General features: G+C 39.5%; 1 protein-coding gene across 1 annotated transcript in view; it reads left to right on the top strand.

Moving 5' to 3' along the window:
• The window catches only part of TMPRSS3 (transmembrane serine protease 3), a 42321-nt gene that overhangs the window by 5476 nt on the left and 11029 nt on the right, over positions 1–25816 (top strand). Inside the window, exons 5-12 of the mRNA XM_067544989.1 lie at positions 1853–1976; positions 4255–4380; positions 4903–4946; positions 12932–13097; positions 14673–14842; positions 17073–17168; positions 18257–18399; positions 21024–21176. Coding sequence (XP_067401090.1) covers positions 1853–1976; positions 4255–4380; positions 4903–4946; positions 12932–13097; positions 14673–14842; positions 17073–17168; positions 18257–18399; positions 21024–21176 — 1022 coding nt within the window. The remainder of the gene's footprint in view (positions 1–1852; positions 1977–4254; positions 4381–4902; positions 4947–12931; positions 13098–14672; positions 14843–17072; positions 17169–18256; positions 18400–21023; positions 21177–25816) is intronic.

Raw genomic sequence — 25816 nt, forward strand, 5'->3', positions numbered from 1 at the left:
ATGTGTTGTGTTCCACGGCATCATGTCCAATCTATTAGACTCATAAGACCAGAAGGGACCATCATGATCATCTAGTCATTGCAGGCCACAGAATCTCACCCACCCACTCCTGTAATAGACCCCAACCTCTGGCTGAGTTACTGACATCCTCAAATCATGATTTAAAGACTTTGAGTTACAGAGAATCCACCATTTACCGTAGTTTAAACCTGAAAGTGACCTGTGCCCCATGCTGCAGAGGAAGGTGAAAATCTGGGTCTCTGCCAATCTGACCTATGGGAAAATTCCTTCCCAACCCCACATATAGCATTCACAGTTAGACCCTGAGCATGTGCAAGATGCACCAGCCAGACAGCTGGGAAAGAATTTTCTGTAGTAACTCAGAGCCCTCCCCATCTAGTGTCCCATTGCCAGCCATTGGAGAGATTTGCTGCTAGCAGTTGCAGAGCAGCCACATGTTGTTATAATTCCCTGAATTCATATGGATCCTGGGTTTAGTGGCTCCCCCGTTAGGCTGAGGGAGAGGCCTTCAGATGTGGGCAGGCTTATGCCTGTCCGTCCCTGGGATTCAGTAGGTACATGCCATTGTAGCAGTCTCATCATACCATTGCCTCCATAAACGTATCAAGCTCAGTCTTGAAGCCATTTAGGTTTTTTGTCCCCACTGCTACTCTTGAAAGGCTGTTCCTCTGATGGTTAGAAACCTTCATCTAATTTCAAGCCTAAACTTGTTGATGGCCAGTTTATAGCCATTTGTTCGTTTGTCAACACTGGCACTTAACTTAAGTAATTCCTCCCCCTCCTTGGTATTTATCCCTCTGATGTATTTATAGAGAGCAATCATATCTCCCATCACCCATCTTTTGGTTAGGCTAAACAAGCCAAACACTTTGAGTCCCCTCTCATATGGCAGGTTTTCCATTCCTCGTATCATCCTAGTAGCCCTTCTCTGCATCTGTTTCAGTTTGAATTCATCTTTCTTAAACATGGGAGATCAGAACTACACCCAGCATGTGAGACTTCTCCATAGAAATCTGGTCAGGAAGTAATGGAACTCCAAGCTGTATTAGCTCCCTCTGGGGCCACTATGTGTCATCTACTGCTAAGCAGCCCATCAAAGCCAACCCATGTTCCTGCTGGAGTTGTGCTGGCTGATGAGAGGTGGCCAGTAGAGGGAGCCATGCAGCACCCAAAGTTGTATTTCTTCCCCCCACCCCCCCCAAAAAAAGTCACCAAGATCCCTTCCATCAGAGGGGCCATGCAAAGAAATCTCCACCAAGGGATCCTCGGGAGATCAGACTTGATGTGCTAATCAGGCCCGTCCAATCTTATGTTCCTACGACTATGTCACGCTGCTAATATAGTGATAATTACTTTTAATTAAATTCTTCTAAGCTACTCAGCTGGGGCTTGGTTTTTGGAAGTTCTGAGCCCATGCAGCTCCCATTGATTCCAAATAGCATGCACTTGCCTAGAAACTCTGAAAGTCAGGCCATTAATCTCTCTATTACAGCTAGAATTCTGGCAAAACTTTCTGAATCCATGGTCATTTATATAGGGACGTGCCAGGTATGTCAGACTGCACTAGTGAAGCTGCATTTGCTGGGTATCCCTCGGTATATTGTCAAGTAGTGAAGAAGGTAAAGGAAAATCAATTATCTATTTGGCAATAGATAAAGGTGAATTATGTCAAAGAAACAAGTGTTCAGAAGAGACAAGCAATTCAGACAGAATGAACCAAGAAATACAAAAGCTATTGTGATTTGCTTACATTGTTTTGTATTTGGTAGTTTTCTCAGTGGATTTTATTAACTATTTATTGGTGCTTTTCTTGTTTTTCTGAATCCCTCAGTCAGGCTGAGTGGAAAGAAGGCAGTGGTTCAGGTGTTTACTTTTGGTTCCTGGAGGACTGTCTGCTCAGATGATTGGAAAGATGAGTATGGAAATGCTACATGTAAACGCTTAGGTTTCTCAAGGTACTAAATAAAAATGTGCGAGTCTCTAAATGACATTTTAAATAAACCTCAGTTTTATTTTGTCTGATTAAATTTTGTGGTAGCACGGTATTTAAAAGAAAATATCTAAAAATCCAACTTCCTAAAATATTATGAGTGAGGAAATTTGAGATGGTTTGGATGGCAGTACAGGACACTAACATGCAGCAAGCACCATTAACATTTGCACCATGATGTATTCATATTGCAAATCCTGGGCTCCAGCGAAATACACTGATTGGCTTAAGTCTGTTTGATCAGATCTAGGTTCTTGAAACACATCCATTTCCCTTGTAACTGACAACCTGACAAGCCAGAGATGCATTAAGCGATGTGACTAGCATCTGTAATATATTTATCTCCTCTCACCAGTGGGAAAATTGCATATGGATTTTTAATGAAGTGCCATATATGCTTCTATTAGTGAAGCTAAGTCTCAAGTAGTACACCTTATATTTAGAGAGAAAGGTGGTAAGGTGTGAAGTGCTACTTAATTCCTGCAGGAATTCTTGCCAGGCTTGTCCTGACCCCTGAGAAAGCTCTACGTACTGCACAGACCAGCTTTATTCTTGCAGGAGTCCCTATAATGTTACCAGAATGCTTTAAGTCATCTTGCATAACGCACCTACTCTGATTTTTATACAGTGTTAGTATTAATCTAAAGATTCCTGAAACAAATGCTCACTCATATTAGGATAACATATTACCTGACTATTCAACTAAAAGAGGTGAAGTCAGGAGGTTTTATTTTCAAACTATACTACAGAGTGAATTGTCCAGCACCAAAGAGAATGCTTGAATAGGAAAATCCTTCTCTCATTGATAGAAGCCACAGTACTGGGCTAGGAAGGGGATAGTGGAGTGGTAAAAGCCACATTTCCTGTTGACATAAGACAGGATGGCCCAAGATAGGCAACTGTGTTGCACCTTGGGGAGCAAATTGGTGTTCCCAGTAGCTGGGACTAGACAACAGGGGATGGATCAATTGGTAACGGCCCTGTTCTGTTCATTCCCTCTGAATCATCTGGCACTGGCCACTGTTGGAAGACAGACTACGGGGCTAGATGGACCATTGGTCCGACGCACTATGGTTGTTCTTATGAGCTGGATCCCTGGCTGGCAGATATGGTAGAAGGCAGTGTGCAAGCTAACCAGTTAGGGACCTGGTCGTGCCTTTATTTGTCAGACTAAACCGCTTTGGGGCTGTGATGTACCAACCAGCACAGTAACAAGTTCCTATTAGGTGTTAATCCTTATGTGCTGCTCTCCAGCACACCTGCACAGTAGACAGAAGGATTTGGCCCTAACGAAATAAGAGCATGCTGTGCCATGTTGCTAGAATGTTCACCTCCAGATTCAAATTTCACCTGAGCTGATAATTCTCAGCTGTAATTCAGCAGATACTGGCCTCCTCTGTTCAGTCACATCACCTGCAACGAACTTCAGCCTAGAACTGGGAAAAATACAACAAAAGGTTTTTTTGGACCATTGATTCAAATTTTAAAGAAACTCAGTTTAATTGTGTTCCCACCAATTCTGTGTTTGCTTTCCATTTCCTAGCAAATGTGTTTACTTGATGGAAACTGAAAAATTTGAGTGATTATTGGAGAATATTTATGAGAGGTAAAAATTTGAAAATAAATGAGTATTTGCACCAGAAAACTGATTCTAAAATGTGCACATCTGTTCAGTACATAAACATCAAGTGACTTAGTGTCCAATTAAGTATAACCAACACAGCTTGAATTTCACTATCACTATTCAGAATGAACTAGTCACAAGCAATCTACAGACCAAGAATTATTTGAAGAAATCTGAAAAAAAATCACATTCTTCTCTGGAACAATTTGTAAACTGAAAGAGAAGCAAAATTTGTTGAACCTCCTCTATTATAAAAACTAAGTCTTATTCTAGAGGGAGAAGAAGAAATGTAATGTTAGTGTTACAGAAAATGTACTGACCAATTAAAAATAAAAAGTTCAGTACAAAAATAGAAGTAAAACTTATTTTCTCTGTCAAATTAGGGAGTCTGTTCTGATCTCAGTGTGTGTAACCTCCATACGTATTAATGACAGTTCCACGCAGGCATCATAAAGCAAATAGCCTCCTTTGTGAGAGATGACTGTATTGCTTTATATACTGATGGTATCAGACTGATATATTTATTACTTTGAATCTTTTAGGAATAGCCCCACTGAATTATTTAAAAGTATTATTGGAAATTTGGTATCAGCAAGCTGAGTTTATGATTTATTTGCAGTTATGTGACCTCAGGTAATCTGCCTGTGGCTGCAATTGAAGAAGAGTTTCAAAGACATTTTGTTTCGGTCAGTTATTGGTTATCCGCTGATCAAGTGACATCCTTACACAATGCATCATACTTAAGGTATGTTTCAGATTGTTTAGTTAAATGGAGGAACGTTATTAAGCAAATCAGAGTGTATATGGGGATAGAAATGATCTAAGTAATGGAATAAGAATTGATAATAGATTAAGTTTGTTGGTTTATTTTCTCAAGAAGTTACACCTTTACTCATGCATGTAGGCCTTCATAAGTGTTTCATGCTGTTATATAGCAGACACCCAGGTTCAGTGACAGCTTCATTACTCATTCCCCAAATAATGTGCATAAGGGGCTTGATCTAAGGCCCATTAAAATCGAACTAAAGACTCCCATTGACGTCAATGGACTTTGGATTAGGCTCTTTGTGCATCTGTAGATATATTCATACAAATGCTTAGAACCTATGCACACAGGGTATTTATATATGCATATATATACATACTCTCAACACACACTGTCTATACTTCTAATTAGATCCTAAAAATGAAACCAGATATATAGCCTAGGAATTTGAAAAACCAAAGAGCATGGTTAGGAACTAATATTACTGTCTTTTCATCTTAGGGAAGAGTGCTCTTCAGGCAACATAATCATCCTAAAATGTTTGGGTAAGTGTTTGTGAAAATTAAAAGTAACAGATCAGAAACTATCCTCGGCTACATCCATTGCATTTGGCTAATGTGTGGGGAATGATCCTAAGAAAATCCAGGAGTATATTGCCATGTTGTAAACAGCGAGTAGTATTTTTGTGATGTCCAAGAAGAACTGCCTTCTGTAAATAAAGTTTCAAGGAATTATAGGAGGTCAGAGAAGAATATGTGGAGTGAGGAGGTAAGTGATGGGGTATGAGAGCATACATGGGGAGAATTTACATACAAGCGAGGAAGCAAATATTTAAAGATCCCGAATGAGTTCAGTCAGTGGATGGATAGCATAATTCCAGCTAATTGTCACTGGGGAGGTGAAAGGGAAAACTTTGTCTTACCTGTGAATTTTCATTCTAGAACTTTCCAGGTCAGAGAGTCTTTAGAGTGGGACCTTCTCCGTCTCCCTGGCAAATACAAGCAGACCAGATCTTTGCTGTGAGCCTGGGTGTGCAACCGACCCTCAGAAAGAATTCTCCACAACGACAGGTTTCAAAGCTCAAAAATACTATATACGTTTAAAAGTGATACTCAGTTCAAACCATTTGCAGCAGAGCCTTGAAATGAAATGTAGGGATTTCCTGGAGGAGCACTCTCCTTCCGTTTCCTAACTACTTACCAAGTGAGTAATAGCCAGAAAAGTAATCTGGATATAATGCAGTCCTCTGAAGGAGGGTTAGGCTGTCTGACTCAGAGACTCTTTGAATGAAAATTCACAAGTAAGACAGAATGTTCCCTTTTTCAGATCCCTGCATGTCAGACAATCTTCACAGTGGGATGCAGAAAGCAGTAAATCATCTCTTGGGAGGGAGGCAGGATTCAGTTTACCCGTGAGGAACTAAAAAGGAATTCAAGGGTTATTGGGGCAGACCTTTCCATAACATTCTATCAAATGCTGCATCACCTGGGGTAAGGATGTTGACCTTATAGTGTTGGTGAAAATGTGGATAGAAGATTCTGTAGTATTCTTACAGACTTCTGCATAAGATGAATGTGATCTCTTCACCCCCCTCCCCAAATACTATTCTTTTCACAGAGTGCATAATAATGAGAAGAGTTGTACTTGAAACTTTGAAGGCCTCTGCTGTATACACCTTATTCCTCCCATTAGGCTCCACTGATATCTAACTTACGCATCTCTACTTCCTTAAGATGTTTGGATTCAACCAGAAGGGCAACAAGACCACTTCCTATTATATGAAGAAGATCTGACCTTGGTGTTATAACCTTGGGGATGGAGGCCTCCTTAATTACAATATTTGACAGAGTGTTTCATTGAGAGCTCACCAAGCTCCAAAATTTTCTTTGTCAAAGAGGTGGCAAATAGACAAAGATATTTTCAGTGAGAAGAGGAAGAAACCTACCAGTTGCAAAGCTGAAATATGGTTTTATTAGGACTTGTTGTACACAGATCAAGATCATGACATTAATCTGCATATTGACAGAGAACTGATAAGTGTAGTAGTCTTCAAGAATCAGTTTGTGATAGTAATGAGAGATTCTCACAAGTTTCTCACAGTGCAATATGCTTGCAGTCACTGACTAGTCTTTCAAAAAAGCATTGTTCTTGAGCCTCATGATCAGGTCATCTTGAAAAAAGATTGGAATGTCCTTTGCTTCAGCTGGCTTTGCCCTGACATTTTTCCTTTGTAACACCAACATCTAAATCCCAAGTGACACAAAGATATCACTTGTGAATTTCCTCCAAGATGGTAGAAGGATGTTCATTAACTTCTTACAATGACTGTAGCTGCTTCCTCTCAGCTTCCTACCTGATGAGTTAGGCAGCACTGGATTTTAGTTTAGGCTAGGTCCTGGTTGCACTGTGTTTTTTTTGTGCATATGTTGGCAGTTTGAGAAGAGGTTCCAGCTGCATTTAAATCAGGTCTGAGAACCAGACCAGAGGGTTAATGAGGTGGTGATTGCTTTCACTGTGGTTTATACCTTCACAATCTCCTTTACCATCTTTACTCTCAGGGGTAGGGGTAGGGAGAGGAAGGTGGGAAGACGCAAAGGAGTCCTTTTAGCCTACTTCTGAGATAAGGGGACTATAGCCTCTGTTTTTGAATGTCTCTTCCTCATTTAATACCACTTTTGGTTTTGCAACTGGACTTGGATGCAAATAGGTTCATTATCAGGCTTCAAACCTGGCCTGTGATATGCCAAAAGGCCAGATGGTCTAGATTGCATTCCCTTGGTTTTAACTATGTCTTGTTGAGCCAGCCAACCCCGACTTTCCTTCTTGGCATTGAATTCTGAGAAAGAGAGACAGAACTTCTCCCCAAGACTGGGACAAATCTACTTATACTGAAAGTTCTCTGCACTCTTAGCCGTTATATACACACCCCATGTTATGGAAGAACCATCTGCTGGAAATGGAGGAGTGAGTTTGATGGTCCATGGCACAAGAAATGTCTCCTCCTTCAGCCACATCCTACCAAAGTCAGATAGGAGTCTAGATACCTTCTTCTTCCCCTTCTCCTAGCTAGCTAGGTGGTCAGGTTGTCATATCAGTCTTTTCCAAGCTTGCCGGTCCAACATTTGCTCCATATTCACTGCATCTTCCTGTACAGGGTGTTTTGATTGTTTTCTTAGCTCTCCTCTTGTTTTCTGCCCATGAATTGTATTCTCAAACACCTCCCTAATGGGATTCCTTTCATCCATCCTTCATACATGCCCATGCCATCTCAAATTCCTCTCTTGCAGCTTGTCCCTGACATCACAAACCTGGCTGTGACTTCTGATGACATCATTTTGTATATGGTCCAGCAATGTCACCCCTCTCACTTCCCTCAAACATCTCATTTCAGTGGTGTCAAGTCTTCTCAAGTGCCTCTCTTTGGTCACCCATGTCTCTCTTTGTACAGAAGAACTGCTCTTCCCCTGTTTTGTATAGTCGTCCCTTAAGTAGTCTGAGCATCCGTTTATCATAAATCACTTTACTTATCTTGCATCAGATTTCTTGTATTCAGCAATCTTGCAGTTCTTTGTCGATCTCTCTATTTGCCATTAAACAGCCCTCAAGATACCTAAATGCAGAAATCTGATTTAGGCATTGGCTCTTGATGTTGATATTCATCTTTTTTGTTTCCTCGCAAGTTACCCACATTTGACTTCAGTCTTTTCTTTATTCATTTTGAGGTCACATTTTGTTAATTCCCTGTTCCAAGCATCAGTCAGCTGGACCAAATTTTCTTCACTACTGGCTATTGGCACAATATTGTCTGCCTAAATCAACTTCGTACCACCTTCCACTTGGATTTGCTTACTTATGAAGTACAGCCCCAGCATCTCTCACCATGTTCTAGAATCACTCATCACACCCCAGCTCCTCGGTATGGATCACATGTCTTTCCCCATGTCCCAGCTCCTCAGTACGGCTCTGGCATCCCTCACCACACTTCCTTCTCACTCTTCAGACTTCTCTGGCCCTCCAGCTTCAGTTCTCTCGCTCTAGGAGCCAGCAGGAATCCCCACCACCATCCGATGCTCTCAGACTTCAGCCCTCAGAGCTCCAGCGCTGGCTTCTAGCTTTCAGTCTTATTAAGCCTCCCAGCATTGGCTCCCTAGCACATGACAGTCAGCAAAGTTGCCCCTTCACTGGCTCCTTAGCCAATTCCCCCTTCTTCTCAGGGAGACCTGCAGAATTTTCTGATTCCTGCAGGCTCTCTCCCAAGCAGGTCTCCTTTCCTTTGCTGGTTCTGATTCATCAGCTCTGACTCCCTCTAGACCAGTGGTTCCCAACCTATGGCGCAATCAGCACACAGCTGTGGCCCATGTGACATCGTCAGGGCCATACAGGTAGTATTGGATGCAGCCCACTTAACACATTGTGGGCCACATATGCAGCCCACCGTGGTGAACAGGTTGAGAACCACTGCTCTAGGCTCATTTCCTGATCCTTTATAACCCCCAGGTACGGCGCCACACTCCTAATTGGCCAAATGGGAGCATGCTCTAGCACAGGGCAGCTGGACCTACCTCATTTACGAGGGCCAACCACCCTGTGACAGACAGCAGCTTAATTGCTCAGTAATTTGAACTGTCATATAGGTCACCTTTTTGTTTGTATGGTATGGACTTTGTCTGTTCTCTTGGGATTTTCTTTTCTTTTCAAACTGTGAGCAGGACTTGTGTGACCTCTCTCAAGGCTTTGATCATTTCCACTGTGATTTTGTCTGGTCCTGCTGCTTTTCCAGCTGCCATCTTCAGGATTGCAGCCTTGACATCTGCTTCTGGTAGGTCATCGACATCCATAATTATCAGTTCACACGATGGTAGTGTAGTACATAAAGGGTTCACCTCATTAAGTAGAACCTCGCAATATTCTCACCATTGGTTATGCACCACGTCTCCTGTAACAAGCAGTCTGTGTCAGGAACTCAGCTGTCTCCAGGCTTGGTTGTCCAGCAACCCAATGAGTTTAGCTGAGCCCAATAAACCCTCCCTAAGTGACTATGATCCCCCGATAGGTCAGAATAGCCAACAGATCACCATCACAGTCTGTCCCATGTATCCTTTATGAATGGTGTGTTCACTCCCTCTTCTTCTTTGGTTTCCTCTCCATGTGATCACATATATTTAAGAGCCTAGATATGCTCCCTCTATATTAGGTCAGGTATCTGCACTGATGACCAGCTTCTCTAGAATTGATATCAGATAGCTGTTAAATAATATTCAGAATGAATTCATCAAGAGATGCTAGTACTGGATCTAGATCAAAATCTTTATATACTGATTTGCTGCAATTGCAGGCTGGAAGTGAAGCAAGACTTCTGCCAGTTATACAAATGAGACCAACTAGCCTAGGAGCTGAGTCAGAGATTTTTATTTTAGGACAGTTGTGCTAATGTTTTTCAAAGCAGACACCATCTTCAGTCTGTCCTCTGAAATAAAGATTATCTTGGACAATAACATAGATGCAGAAGTTTGAGAGTGTCTCTTCCACTTGTTTGCTCAAAGTCAAGTTTCTGACAGCTTTTAGCATTGATGAGAAGGTGATTGGACAAAGGTTGGCATGTATCCCTTTCACCTGAAGGGAGGGATGATATGGCATTTGTGAATATCTGTGTAGAAATTATGAATCCAAAAAGGGAGTACTCTGTATTGAAAGCATTACTTGTTGTAGCAGAAGCTAAAGTATCTCTGGGTGACACTCCCTGATCATCTCTTTAGTAGTTCTTGGGATGTTTATTTTCATATTCTGAAGCTTTGGGAAGATAATGCTGTAATGATGGACTTCAGTATTTCCACCTGGAATATTTATCTCTTTGTGGGTTTCTTGAGAGCCCTGAGATCAAAAATGAACTGCATCTCTTTGTACCACAAAGAATCTTGTGACCTTATCAAATTATCTGTCTCTCCACAGAACTGGTTCTATTATTGCTAAATGTATAGGCAATTGCTAGACTACACTCGTAGTTCATTATTAAGAATGTTTAAGAGACCAGCTAATCAAGCTTAGCCAAATTTATTGTCTAAAGACAAAGCAGTATAATTCAGAAAGGAAAGAGTTAATATGTCATCAATCTTTCTGGGTAGCAGTTCTCCCAGCATTCAGTTCAGCTTATACAGAAGGTGTGCTCAAAAGTATGCCCCCAAATCTACCTATATTTATATCACAGATGTTTACAAGCTAAAAGCATTCCGTATATCACCCAACACTAAAATTTACCAATCAGCCTTTTTTCTTGTCTTTCTGGTACCATGTACCTTTCCTTATCTCTGTTTTGAATATTACATTCCAGAATGGCCAGAAGGGACCATTGAGATCACCCAGTCTGTCCTTCTGTATAACACAAGCTAAAGAACTTTCCCAAAATAGTTCTTAGAGCACAGCACATTCTTTAGAAAAACATCTAATTTTGATTTTAAAAATCATCAGTGATGTAGAATTCACAACATTTTGTAAACTGTTTCAATGGTTAGTTACTCTGCCGGTTAAAAACTTACACTTTATTTCCAGTCTGACTTTGTCTAGCTTCAACTTCCAGACATTGGATTGTGTTATAATTTTCTTTGCTAGATTGAAGATCCCACTAATAAATATTTGTTCCCCATGTAGATATTTATAGACTGTAATCAACCTTAACCCTCTCTTTGTTAAGATAAGTAGATTGAGCTCTTTGAGTCTATCACTATATGGCATGTTTTCTAATCTTTTAATCATTCTTCTGGCTTTTCTTTGAACCCTCTCCAATTTATTGACATCTTTCTTGATCTGAGGGCACCAGAACTGGAGACAGTACTCTGGTAGCAGTCACACCCAGTGTCAAATACAGAGGTAAATTAACTTTTCCACTCATACTCTAGATTCCTCTGTTTATGCAGCCCATGATCACATTAGTGCTTTTGGCTACAGCATCACACGGCAAGCTGATGTTCATCTGATTATCCACCATGAACCCCACATCTTTTTCAGAGTCACTGCTTCCCAGGATAAAGTCCCCCATCCTGTAAGTATGGCTTCTTTGGTCCTTGATGTATATTAGAAAAAAGCGTTTCATAAAAAAATTCCCAATCAGCTCTAATCTGAATCAATTCACCCCATGCCTTGATGCTAGGTCTGAGCTGACTGGGGACTGACTGACCAAGCAGAATGGACGAGTGAGCCAGAGCCATTGGGGACAAATGACTCATTAGTATAAGAAAGTTTGCAGGCAGCTGAGACCTTGTAGGTAAAACAGCTTGTGGGAAGGAGGGGGAATGCTTTGTGGCCTTCTCAATAACCTGGCCACAGATCTGTCTATGAGCAGGCATCTCTTTCTTCCTGGTTGTGATTGAGGAAATGCGGGGGCTTGCCTTCCCTTGAGATCCAGGAGGCTCCAGTGAAACTTTCCTGCTTTGATTTGCAAGCTGTGGGAACAGGGGTCCAATATCTGAGGGAGAGGCAGCAGAGGCTTTAAAGTTTACCCACAATGCTCTGTGAAGCAGATTTTGGCCTGGTCTCAGTGAAAGGAGCTTTGACTCATAGACTTTAAGGTCAGAATGGACCATTATGATCATCTAGTCTGACCGCCTGCACAACACAGGCCACAGAACCTCACCCATCCACTCCTGTAATAGACCCCTCACCTATGACTGAGTTATTGAAGTCCTCAAATCATGGTTTAAAGACTTCAGGGTACAGAGAATCCACCAGCAAGTGACCTGTGACATGTGCTGCAGTGGAAGGCAAAAAACCCCCAGGGCCTCTGCCAATCTGTCCTGGGGGAAAATTCCTTCCCAACCCCAAATATAGCGATCAGTTAAACCTTGAGCATGTGGGCAAGACTCACAAGCCAGACATCCAAGAAAGAATTCTCTGTAGTAACTCAGAACCCACCCTTTGATGTGGCCTGCTCGATTGTCTTGGTGTGGACCTTGCTCTGAGGCAAGCTTGGAACTGGTTTCACAGTGGCCTGCTCAATTGTCTTAGCTTGGATCTCACCCAGCCTAGCTGGGAGCTGAGCTCCTGTGGCCTGCTGACTGTCTTCCATTTCTGAGGGGAGAGAAAGCCAAAAGAATGGAAGGGGGTGTTTGTTTGTTTTGGGTTGTGTGTGTTTGTTTGTTTTTTTAATTTAAGTTTAGTAGTTTTGAGGAGAAAATCTTTGAAGTCACTGAGGGAGAAAAGTTACTGAGACATTTAGTTAAAATCTTTTTAAAATCCTTTGAAAGCTTTGCTCCAAAGGGAGCTCTGGAGTCTGCTGTATGTACTGCTTTGAGGCACTGAATTCTAAGGAGTTCTTCTTGTGGTGTGGTCCTAATCCCAGGCTCATAGCCAAGTCATGGTTTGCCTCCAGTTCCTATGGAGATGAGGAACATCTACCGTGAAGATTGTCTGACATGAAAGGGACTGAGAATAGCTGGAATTCAAAAAGGAAGGAATAAAGTTGTGCTTCACACAGATAGGATTGTGCTTGCCACGTTTATAATACTCTCCCAACCATTCTTTCTTGCCATCCATACAGAGTGTGGGACTAGGTCCAGGTATTCCTCACGGATAGTCGGTGGAAATGCATCATCACCCCATCAATGGCCATGGCAGGTGAGCCTTCAATTTCAAGGATTCCATCTGTGTGGAGGATCCATCATCACCCCATGGTGGATTGTCACAGCAGCCCACTGTGTTTATGAGTAAGTATCTTATCTACTTACCTTGTTCAGCTTTCATATAACTGGCTGAGTCAATTTGAGAGATAGTTGCTTTCATGCAGAGGAGGGATAATGGAAGCAGAATGACAAATTACTTTGAAGAAATGTTTTGCACAGGAGCGAAGTATTATCCTTATTTTATTAATTTAGTCCATATTATTATTTTCTAAATTTGCTCCAATGAAAGTATATTGCATATTACTGTATAAAGTGAAGGCACTTGTTGAAAGAATGCAGACATCAATAATGGTCTAACTGTTGTGACATCAAAATTTTAGGTCAAATCTGGGAGATTAGGCCTGATTTTCAGTGGTTCTGAACACTCAAACACCAACTGACATAAAAAAGAACTGTGGGTGCACAGTGCCTCTGAAAAAAAAAAAAAAATCAGGCCATAGGCCAAAATTTCTAAACTTGGACACCTAAAATTAGGTATCTAATTAATCCTAAAATAAGTGACCTGATTTTCTGATATTCTGAATATGCATGGTTACCAATTAAGTCATCTTTAGTTCCTTTGAAAAACCAGGCCTAAGTATTCCTTTAGGTGCCTGACTTTAGGCACTCAAGTTTGAAAATGTTGACCTTATTGCACATGACTTAATAGTTTAGGAGGAATTTGTACCTGACCGTTCTTATATTCAGAATCTCCAAAATTATATGAGATTACTTCAGCTTGTACAAAATCAGTTAGTTGTAGGACTGCTTACAATACAGTGTGCAAACTATAAATGGGTAAAGACTTGCTTAGACTTTTCTTCTTAGAGTAACATTAAATCTGTTCCCTCCCTTCCTTACCTGTAATGAGCATAGTCTCCCAGTCAGAGATCTTGTTTGCACACCAGCATTGGAAGGCTCACATCCTAGAAACTCCTAGAAACTTACTCCTAGAAACTCAGTTTAAGGATTTGTGACTTGTCCAAGGTTCCACACAGAATCTGTAGTAGAGCCAGAAACTGAACACACATCCCCCGAGTCCCAATACAACATGTTAGCTAACCCATAATTAGCATCACAGGCCAAACCCTAGAAGAGACTGAAATTACCTGATGCCTTGAAGGCCAACAGCCATGGATAGTAGTGAACCAGTGAGTGTGAGTTCCAGAATGAAGGTCCTGTCCCTGAAAATGCCCTGCTACTAGCCCCCTTAAATAAGTCTAGTGACTTACTTTGAGAACCCCCGCTGATCTCAACCACTCTGATGTCACAAGCGACAGAAATGTTTTTTCAAGTAGGCAGGATGCAAAGCCACAGAAGTCTTTATAGAAAGAATCCACACCTTAAACTGCACCAAACAGACAGGGAGCTGGGGCAGCCTTTAGAGCACTAGTGTAATTTGCTATATATGTGTACTCGACTAGTCACTATATGTATGTTTATTTATGAAGTGAAGTTTAAAACATGGCTAATATTAACAGAAAGCTGGATAAGTAGTGTAGATTGTAAATATTCCAGTTCCTATAATTATCAATTTTGCATGTAGGTGCAGTACACAATTTACAAACTTGACATTTATTGAAGTTTTCTCCCTCTCTCCTTCCTGCCCCTTTGTTTCAGTTTGTACTTGCCTAGCTCATGGAGTGTGCAGGTGGGTTTTGTGACTCAACAAGACCCTTCAGTTAATCCGTATTCAGTGGAAAAAATTATATACCATAGAAATTATAAACCTAAAACGATGGGGAATGATATTGCACTGATGAAGCTGGCAACACCACTTGCTCTCAATGGTAATTTTTTTCCCCTTTTGCTTTTTTTTTTTTTTTTAATTTCAAATTAAAAATAGGAGGAATTTCTAGTAATATAGAACAGAAAAGCCTATGAAGCAGAGATGAGCCTGAAGCAGACCACTGGGGAGAAATCCTGGCTCCTCTGAAGTCAATAGCAAAACTCCTATTGACTTCAATGGGGAACACCCAATGAGTTTTGGGGAAGTTCAGATCCAGTCTACATCCAACACTGCAGCTCAGGACTATGTCTGTAAAGCGCCTTCTAATAGCAAACCTGACACAAATGTCTGGAGAATTTTTGATTTGGATCCAAACTGGATCTGAACTTTGAAGGGCAGGCTCCATTCTATGTCAGAGAGGTTGCAAGGCACAACTGTCTGCTCACACTTTACCATCTCATTGGCCATGATTCAATGACATTAATGGAGAAAGTCCCATTGATTTCAATGGGTGTTGGATTAGGCTCACAGTGTAGCTGGACTAGTCCCAAAATAACTAATACTAGGAGCTATCCTGTACTTAATATATCTAATTCACATGGAAATGAATATCATTTTAAAAGACACAAACTAATCTTTAAAAATATTGCCAGTCCATTTATATACTGTTTACAATGGTCACCATTTTACCACATGAATATTGAATTTATGTGGGCTGTTGGGAGTCACAGATAGGGAGGAGGCTACTTATCTGAGCCCTTTATTCTTTCTCTTCCAAACTAATTTTTCCACCCCTGATAGAAATGAGCTAGCCTCTCATCCATCTTGCTCACTGTTGAAACTAAAGTATGAAATTATGCTGCCCTGCGCCTGCCATATTCATTTCTGTGAATACATGGAGGTCTGCAGAGCCCAAGGCTTTGAATCTGGCACCTTTCAGGAATATTAACATTTCAAAGAAAAGTCAAGACAATTAAAATAAAGTGATGCAATTAAATTAAAAACAAAACAAACACCAATCTTACTTTCTGAGGAGAAGGCCAACTTCAGCTGACATCACTGGTGAACCAAAATCTGCAAATATCTCCTCATCAAAGATGGTGTCTCTCTTCCTGGAGGTAGTTCCACAAATGTTGTCACTTCTCATGTCCATGTTTTCAAGTTCCCCAACTGGCTCTTCTTTAGAAATCATTTCTACTCTCTGATTAAATGAAATTAAGCTTCAGGTTTTTTTCAAAATCTCAACTACCATATTTAAAAAAAAACAAAAAACTTTTAGGATACTATCAAAATACTATAAAAACTCTGCAATACATGGGACCATCTCTAAACTTTACTTACAGAGATCAGAATGTTTGGAATGTATCTAAAGGCAACTTGGAAGGCTACATACTTGTGGCCAGATGCTTTGTACAGAGATAATTTCATGCTGGAGAACTGAACAGCTTGCGAGCCCCCGCGTGCTACTGGTATTTCTACAAGGAAAACTTCCCCTTCTTAGCATCAGTTCATTTAAAACATGTTGCAATCTACAGCTGCAAACATACAGTGGTAACAGAGTCATCAGTAAAGTGCATCAAATAAATTGCACAACATTCGTTGTCCCAAATCCTAAGAAAGTCTATATACTTAGCTCACTGAAGGAGATAAAAGCACTTGCAGAGTACTGACAGTCTAGCCGGTAGAAGATAGTAGTGTCCTCCCATGACCTACATTAATTACTACATATGTACTTTAGCAGGTAAAATGGTATAATGCTCTTTTTAGATGCTGTTTTGGATTTTGCCCGTGGGAGGAGAGATGTAAAGAATAGCCAGACTATTCTGTGTTTGAGATGGATTGATTTTCATTGCATGTTTACCTCGAGACAAATCTTGAAGCCCTTACTCAAGCATAAAACTCTCACTGAAGTAAAGACTGAATAATAATAATAATAAGAAAAATCTTCCAGATTTGGTACTATAGCAGTTTTAGAGCTGTTCCTATCAAATACCTAATTCATGCAAATACAGCTTTTCTGAAGTTACACTTTCTTGTTTTAAACATTTCAAGACATATGCTCCACTGCTGTAAATTGATTAATATCAGTTGAGGATCTGACCCAATTATTTTATATGAAATAATAATATTACTTAGCTCTTATATAGAGTTTTTCATTGGTAAATCTCAAAGAATTTTACAAAGGAGGTCAGCATCTGATATATGGAGTAATATACAGCCACACAAGTACCCCTTCGCCACCACGTGTCATCCTCTGCTCATTTTAAGAGCAATTGTTTCTTTTTAAATAGGCCTGATAGAACCAATCTGTCTGCCTAATTTTGGTGAACATTTCCCAGAAGGAAAAATGTGCTGGATATCAGGATGGGGAGCTGCAGCAGAAGGAGGTGAGTCTTTTTAATGTCCATTATTAATTATATGCATTAAAATAAGTCATGTGATATATGTACAGTATTTGGCAGTCACAGTATTCAGCATTAAATCTTCCGAAAAAGCTGGAAAACAAAGCTATTCCTAAATATAGCAATAATCTAGGGTGAAATTCACCCATGTGCTGAGGGTCTAAACAAGGCATATGCACTACTTAAACCCTCAAAATAGGGCTATACACAATGTAAAATTCATCTCTAGCATATACCACCAGAGTATTATTTATTTACCTAATTTGATTGGTTTAATTATTTATAACCTCAAGTAGCGGGAGTACAGCATGATTCCAAGAATAAAATGTACATTGTCTATACTGATGTATTTTAGAGCTGTCTGGATAATAAAGAAAATGTGTGAACAAAAGTTCACTTGACTATGAATCATGGGGCAAATCACTCCATGAAAGTGAAAGTTTTTGAATACGCACAGTGGAAGGGCATTATTCAGTGTTCACTAGTTTCCTGTTTAAAATGTTTCAATCATTCAGTCAAAGAGCAGAAACACTAGGGGCCCATGTGATAGGTGCCTTAGAAAAATCAAAGAAAGAGAAAGTGGCAACCAACTACACAACATGAACGGCCAAACCGTCAAAGCCAAAAGGTTGTGAACAACCCCTATTGTGGCAATGATTTATCCAAACAATTTGGTCAATAGTTACAAATTATGAATACACTCAAGAGAAAAATCAGGCTTACTTTGCAAATAATTTGCTAACTAAACAGGGGTCTTAATTAACAAGTATTGTTTGTAATGAACAGTTTGACTAGCTCTAAAGTTGTTTATGTCATCGTCAGTTGTCAAGTTTGTACAACCACATAATGCACAACTTTCATGGCTATATGGTGTAGCTCATCATTGGGTAATGTTGGTAAGTGACAGGATGCCTAGATTTCCTGTTTGTGTATTATCATGTATCCATGTCTTCCTAATTCTTCATATCCTTAAATCTTTGTTCTTTACTATAGGACATCGGTTTTAAGGAAATAATAGCACTGTAAAAATTATAGGACTTTAAATAAAGAGAATGATCTATGTTTTGAAACAGGTGATACCTCCGAAACCATGAATTTTGCTGGTGTTCCTTTGATTTCTAACAAGATTTGCAATCACAGGGACGTCTATGGGGGAATCATAACTTCTTCAATGCTTTGTGCAGGTTTTTTAAAGGGAGGTGTGGACACTTGTCAGGTATGGAAGTTTCTTAACTACAATTCTATTGGTTAACATTGGCTGTAAAACTAAGAGTAGTACATTATCTAGAGGCAACTCCCTGCCTTTTTCTCAGGAAATATTTGCAGAAGTTTACAGTGTATGTATACCAGTTACTGTAATTGCTTGCATTCATAAAGTATGCCAAAGTATGGCTTCCTTCCTTCTTTTAATCTGTGCATTTTATCGGCTACTGCAGAAGGTAAACTTACAGTTCTCTTTAAAAAAAATGTACTTAAGATATTTTCAGACTTCTCTTATGTGTGTAAGCATGGTGCCACCCATTCTCTGCTCTGCTCACAACCACTGGCAAGAAGAAGAGTTCTCACTTAAATCAGCTCATAAGAGCTGCAAGGGGCGGAAACTCGATGGTTAACATATAGCAATCAGAGCATTTCACTTTGCTGACTGACTCTAGAGAGAAATGGAAATGTGTAAGTCTGGAAGAGAACTAAATTTGGAAAAACTAAAACTGGATAAATCAGAGGATTGGTAATGAACTATGGAGTCTTTTACAATACCTATAAATGACTGGTTCAAATCCAGCCCTGGTTAGTGACCAAAAGTCATTATTTATTTGTATTATGGTAGCACCCACAAAACCAATGAATTACGTACCAAAAAGTGCAACTATACAGCCAGTGATCATAGGGTTACCAAAAGATTTGTTGGTGCAGTAAGAGCACCAATGATGGACATAAACTGAATATCCAGGCAGATTATCTTAAGGACCTAGCTAGAGATTGATGTGGGTGGCCCTTGATCTGCAAGAAGGTTACATTCCTTTGGGATTTGCGATTGTGATAATGATGAGGACCCACAATGTACTAGGTGTTGTCTGAATATACAGTAATACTGATAATACTGCCCCGATCTAAGAAGCTCACAAATGAAGGGCAAGGAAGAGGAATAAAATATACAAGTTTACCAGCCCTGATGTTTGCATTGAATCTTCATGTTTGGAAGTTGCATCCCCTGACATAAAGAGATACCTCTGGAACTGCTGACAGTATTGAGTTAATTAGGAAAACAGATGGGCTTAATAGATATGAGACAGTTAGGGTGCATTTTAAGGATTTTTATACTTGTCTAACAATGGACATACTAGTAGCACAGTAGATTGGGAATTTGACTATTTATATCTATTATTCTGTGTTCATACAGTGCATGGCGGAATAGGGCTCCAGTCTTGGTTGTTTCTTAGACATTTCCATAATAAACAAAAGAAATGCTACCCTGAGAAGCCGTACTTCAGAGTCACTGGGTCAGGCAGCCCTGGTTGTCAGGTATAGTGATGCAACTTCATAGATGGCATTTCCCCAGCAGTGACTCAATTATGATGGGTACTCTCATGCCTCAGTATACCCACATGTAAATTGATATCTGTGGATTTCCCATGAGCAGTTAGGAGAAGCAGATACCCAATCCCTATGCATCTTTAAATAGACTCTTTATCTATCTATCCATCCCCAAAGAATCCTCAAGTAATGTTTGCTCCAACACGATAGAGACCCCAATTTGGGGATATAAATTCAAAGCTTCTACTTCTCAAACCATTAAACAGTGAGAAAATCATAGGCAGATAGTGTCCCATAATTGTAGGAGCATTGAACTCTGCTATCCTATCATATGTAGCGTGAATGCTGAGTAAAGCTGAGCAAAAATCAGAATTGCCATCCCATGGGAAATTCTGATATTTCAACATTTGTTTTCATTTTGAATTGGGACAATAAGTTGAAATATCAAAATTATTCATAGAACAAAGAAGTTCTGAAAAATTTTTATTTGGAACTTTCAACATTTTACATCAAAACAAAACATTTCAATGTTCCCAAATAGAAATTAGTTTGGTTTGTTGAACTGACCCAAAATACTTTGTTTCAAGTCAGTTCAACATTAAACTACATTTCCCAGCTATGGGAGTTATAGTTCAAGTTGCTTGATGCCTCCATTCTTTGCTATGGGCCAGGCTCTCTGGCTGGTCTAAATCTCTCGTATGGCTCTTGTAGTCATGTGATTCTCATGATGCACCATGCCATTCAGTGAGAACACTGTTGCATCATAGGAGATGTAGTCCAGCCAGGGAATTCAGCCCATAAGAGAGAATGGGAACCTGAATGACAGCTCCCATGAGTCATCACACCAAATAGGGAAATGCAGTTTAATGTTGAACTGACTTTAAATGAAGATTGTTCAAGAGGGGGTTCTATTTGACACCTCAAAATATTCTGATTCAACTTGAATCAACCCAAAACTAAAAATTTTATTTTGGTTTTCTTAATGCAAATCGTTCCTATGGAAGATTCCCTACCAGCTCTAACACCTAGTACTTCTTTGCACACACGAATGAGAATAGGCAGATAACACTTTTTCACAGCAAAAAGAGAAGTAATTTCATGTGTACTTGTCCACCCTATAGAACAGCCACTTGCCTGTGAAAGTGAACATCCCATTAGTGTATGTTCTTCATAAGATTCAGAAGGGAGAAGAATTAAGAAACTCTTTTAATCAGTGGTATTTTCTATGCTCCAAAGTAAATAGATCCTCTGATCGTTTCTTTTTTGGAGCTGCTGACCATTTGTTTTATTTCTTTGGTACTTCAGGGAGACAGTGGGGGACCCTTAGCATGTGAAGATATGAACACCTGGAAGCTGGTAGGAATTACCAGTTTTGGAATTGGCTGTGCAGAAGTAAATAAACCAGGAGTCTACAGTCATACCACCTCATTTCTGGACTGGATACATGAACAAATGGAGGTTTGTTATTCCCCTCCCATCTTTTGTCTGTTAATCAAATTTTGCCCTTACTTCAAGTCAGTCTATTGTTCAGAAAATGAAAGGACTCCAACAATGCCTATACAGGCAGTGCAGCTACCTTACTGGGACAGTCAACATTTTAGTTATGTCTGAGAGACACAAGGAGAATGGAGGGGATGACCACTTAGGATGATTGCCAGGCTATTGCTAGAGGTAGCTGACAGAGTGAAGATGCTAAATTTCTAAATGAAAAATAAGTTTTAGCAATAAAGTATGTATTTCAATTTTAACATTTCTTATAAAATTTCAAGCCTTTGTTTAAGTCTGATATAGTTCTGCCCTGCTAATAGCTTGATAGATTATTGGTGAGGAGGGTAGCACTGACCACTATTAAGGTTGCCCAACACTTCCCTTTATAAGACCTTGTTTTTCAGTCATTTATAACTTTGCCAATCTCTAATTGTTTGAGTTGAAATTTTCCATGCTGGGTTGCTGCCTCAAGCTGAATTTTTTGGAACATTTAAGCCAAAACAGTTCAGCCATTTCCAAAAACAAGGATGCGGGGCGGGGGGAAAATCATTGTGTTTTCCCAAGTTAAAACATTCTGGTGACCTTTTCTTTGAACAGTTCGATCAACTCCATGCTTTAGAGAAGGAACTTGAAATATGGGACGGGAGTGGCCTTTGTATCAGGGATCTGTCTTTTACTGTCGCAGTGAAATTCTGACCAAATATGGCCAAATTATAAGCTTTAGAAAAATCATACTTTGTACATTTTGACTAGATACCTCAGATTTTAGCAGCTAAACTCCCTGGAGACTCCATCTGCATTAACCATGTTACAGTGCAGGACTTTCCCCACAATTGCAGCTTTGGATTGCTGCAGGCTGTACTGGGTACCACACACCTGAACACACCTGAGAGTGGATAGCTTGTTCTCTCCTGTCCTCTCAATGAACCCCTGCTGTTTTTCATATCTTCATCCAACCTCTTGTCCTAAGGTGCTCCCATGTGAATGGGGGCCATCAAGGTTTAATAATCCACCATTGTTCCTGGTCTGGGAAAGATTGTGCCACAGCCCTGATGGCAGATGGTGGATTCCACATACACCAAGGCATTCAATGACACAGCAATTTCATAAAATCAACCAGAATTAATAAGTGGCACATAGATTCCCCAGGTTGACACTTAAAGGACTTAACATGAAAAAGCTGGAAGTGATGCACTGTCTAGGGATATGGCATTTGCATGTACTTTCCATTTTCTAATACGAAACTTCATTTAAACACAGTCAGACTCTGACTCAGACTTCCAGAAGCACACAAATGCTTTACTAAACATCTGTCTGCTGTAAATCATAATGAAATCATAATCCTATACTACCTAGGGAGAGTCATTTGACATAATTTTAATGAGGTGTTTTCCAAATGTTACGGCTAGGTTTTCCACCCCCCACCTCCACACCCACCCCTGTTAGGAATGACATATCCCAATGTGGAGGAAATGAAACCATATCAGCACTTGACAGAATGTAACTGATATATTATTAACCTAAATGAGTTACACTTTGAGGAATATTACACATTGCCAATTAAACTTGAATTAGTGAGACATGTCCCCATCCCAGCAACAAAACCAAAACCCTACCTAGCATCCAGTACCAACCACCTGCACCCATACCTATTAGTATTTCCATCAGCCCTACTAATGTGGCCTTCAGCCTCCTTATACAACACCCATACATAGTCCCAGTTTTTGTGTTCCCTACCTCCAATCCCTAACAAGGTTGAGAACCACTGAATTAAAGCATTCAAAAGTATCCATGAAATTTGGTGAGCAGAATGATGTTTGTTCAGATTCTCAGTAAATAGAATGAGAGTTAGTCTGTACCATTTTTCAATTCAGGGCATATTTTTCTGAAGAGTTCTTACTATAATCTAGAATTAGAGGTAATTTCAGTAGTCGTTTACCATTCCATGTGGATTAAAGAAATCATGTGACTTTAGAATAATTTCACGAAGGATTAAGATGAATATTTTAAAAGATGCAAAATTGCTTTATATTTTTAGAGAGAAGAACTGTGAACCTGAAAAGAGCATTGAGTCACTGCACTTTTGAAAATTGATTTCAAATTCCCGCTCCAAAGGATCATGTACCCCTCCCATTAGAGTCTTATGTAATATTTTATATTAACAGCAATTACTTTAATCTTTTAATTGGTACTTGTAACTTACTGTATAAAATGAAAAAGAACTGGTCTCCTATGGTTGCGTTCAACTCATTTCAGATGTAAAAGGCAAGTAGGGTTCTGGAAGATGTGCATGTATGTTTCTTGGCACCTACACAACTCATGTAAACAAAAAGGCAGCAAGAAGACTGATAATACAAAATGCTACAGGAATTAAAAATTGACTTGGGTGATACAATCTAAGGATTACAGAGGAGGAAATTGAAATCAGGGCCTATTTTAATACTTCCTTTCCAGGGAACCGAGTACAAGTTTATTCTTCTCTGAGATCTGTGCACATTCAAGACACATACTTCACTACATGGCTATCAGATTTCTTTGTAACTAAATTGACGGAAACAAATATCTGGTAGTTTTTCAAGTATGCTCATTGTTCTCATTGTTAAGAGAAATCTTTGGGCCCAGATTTATTTTCACCTTGATGACTCAGTTTGACTCAAAGATTTCAGAGATTGTAAACAACTGGCTCTGAAATCGGCAAAACACAACTTTGAATTTTGCACATAAATTCTGAGCTTGTCTTGAAGATAGTTTAGCAGAGTCTCCGTTATTGCTTTTTGATGAATTATAAAATTGAATACACATGTTGCTACAGATAAAGCATGCTATACAACACAACAGCACAACATATGCTGTGTGACACAGTATGGTATAGAGAACCACAGAAATGTACAGCCAGAAGGGACCTCGAGAGAACATCTAGTCCAGCTTCCTGTGCTGAGGCAGGACAAAGTAAACCTAGATCATCTATGGACCATCTATAAATATATCCAATGTTTTAAAGACACAATATATAAAAATGACACAATATAGCCCACAAAAGCTTTCTGCAGAGGGAGCAGTAGATTCTCCATTGTTTGTGTCCCCCACCCAAAATAGTATTATGCAAGACAACCAGCTTATGAGGGAGAAAAGCATCTAAAGTGCTGTTGTGGTTTCCTGACGTATGAGTTATTAATACAGCTGCTGCTTGTGGTTATGTTACAAAATCCCCTGTATTTTACATCCGCTCTTTCTAAAATTATAGCAAACTAGGTTATTTCTTATTTTAGAAAGCAGTTGTGGGAGCTGGCTAGCTCATGTAATTGATAATGGTATACAGAACTTTTACTCATTGATTCAAATCTGGTCCAAGCTGATATCACCATTTGATGGCTGACTGCAGGACGATACGTTTGTAATGAGGTCTGGACACAGTCAAGTTGTCAGTGGATAGATATCCACATCACAAAAACCCTTCTTGGTCATCTCAGCAGAGAGTGACAAGGATGGAACCTGAACTACCGGTTCACCTCAAGAGATCAGGTCAAAGTTGAGAGACAACAGTAAAACAATGTGAGGAAGTTCGAATGTCGCTGCCCATGTTGTGCTGTGGATACACAGAAGACTTTGGTTTCCAAAGGTGGCTATGCTAGTACCTTTCACCAGGACTAAATGCACATAAAAGAAAAGTACAGTGCAGCATAAATAGTATTTCTAAAAACTGAATTTAATTACAAAGAATAATAAATTATTCAATTAAAATATATTGAGTGTCTGACATAAAAACAACAGGAAGCTGCCAATTTGATAGACTTAGTAGCAAATTAGGATTGGAAGAATTCAGATCTCATTTTTGTGAATCAGAGTTTAAATTTGCTTTATGGTTTAATTGCTTATTAATTTATCATTTGGTTATTCTAATAGACCTAATAAGTCCCATATATTGTTAAAATGGCAAACACCAAGAGACAAACCAGTACTATTTACTGAACTGAGACAGTGATATATTTCTAGAAACTGCTTTGAAATTCCTTTTAAACTATTCTTATTTCCTAAGAAAGATTATATAATAAATAATCACTGCAGTTTTCCTTTAAATTAAAAACAACTATACTAATGCGAAGTTCAGATGACAATCCTTGAAAGAGAAAATGAGGTGTAAAGATGAAAGAAAAATAAGGATGGCTTAAATGGGAAGGGGGTTAACTTTAAAAGCTGGGGACTGGCCTGAGAAAAAGACTTCAAGATCTGGTCTAATAATTCTAGTGTCTGAAAATTCTCCACTAGGTAATTGAATTTCTAGTCTATACAGGTGGGCAGTTTTGCAGTTGTAGTTAATGTCTAATTTGTAGGATATTTTTAGGACCATATTGTACATGTGTAAAACATTTAAAGACCATACTGGCATGTCTTCAGTTCTTGCTTCTGGCCATGACTTCTGTTCTTTTCGTCTAATGGCTATTTAAAAAAAATATGTGCTACCCTTCTCCCCCCAAAAAGGGGACTGGGGTGAAAAGGTTTCACTTTAATTAGGTTTTCTCTATAATTCCCTGGTAAGTGCCTCTGTGTTTAAAAATGTTTGTACTAAAGACATGTAAATTTGTTACATTATTAAACAAGCTGATTAAACA

This window comes from Emydura macquarii, unplaced genomic scaffold (assembly GCF_026122565.2).
Source record: "Emydura macquarii macquarii isolate MOO-44397 ecotype Brisbane River unplaced genomic scaffold, CSIRO-AGI_Emac_v2 contig_1043, whole genome shotgun sequence".
Taxonomy (NCBI): domain Eukaryota; kingdom Metazoa; phylum Chordata; order Testudines; family Chelidae; genus Emydura; species Emydura macquarii.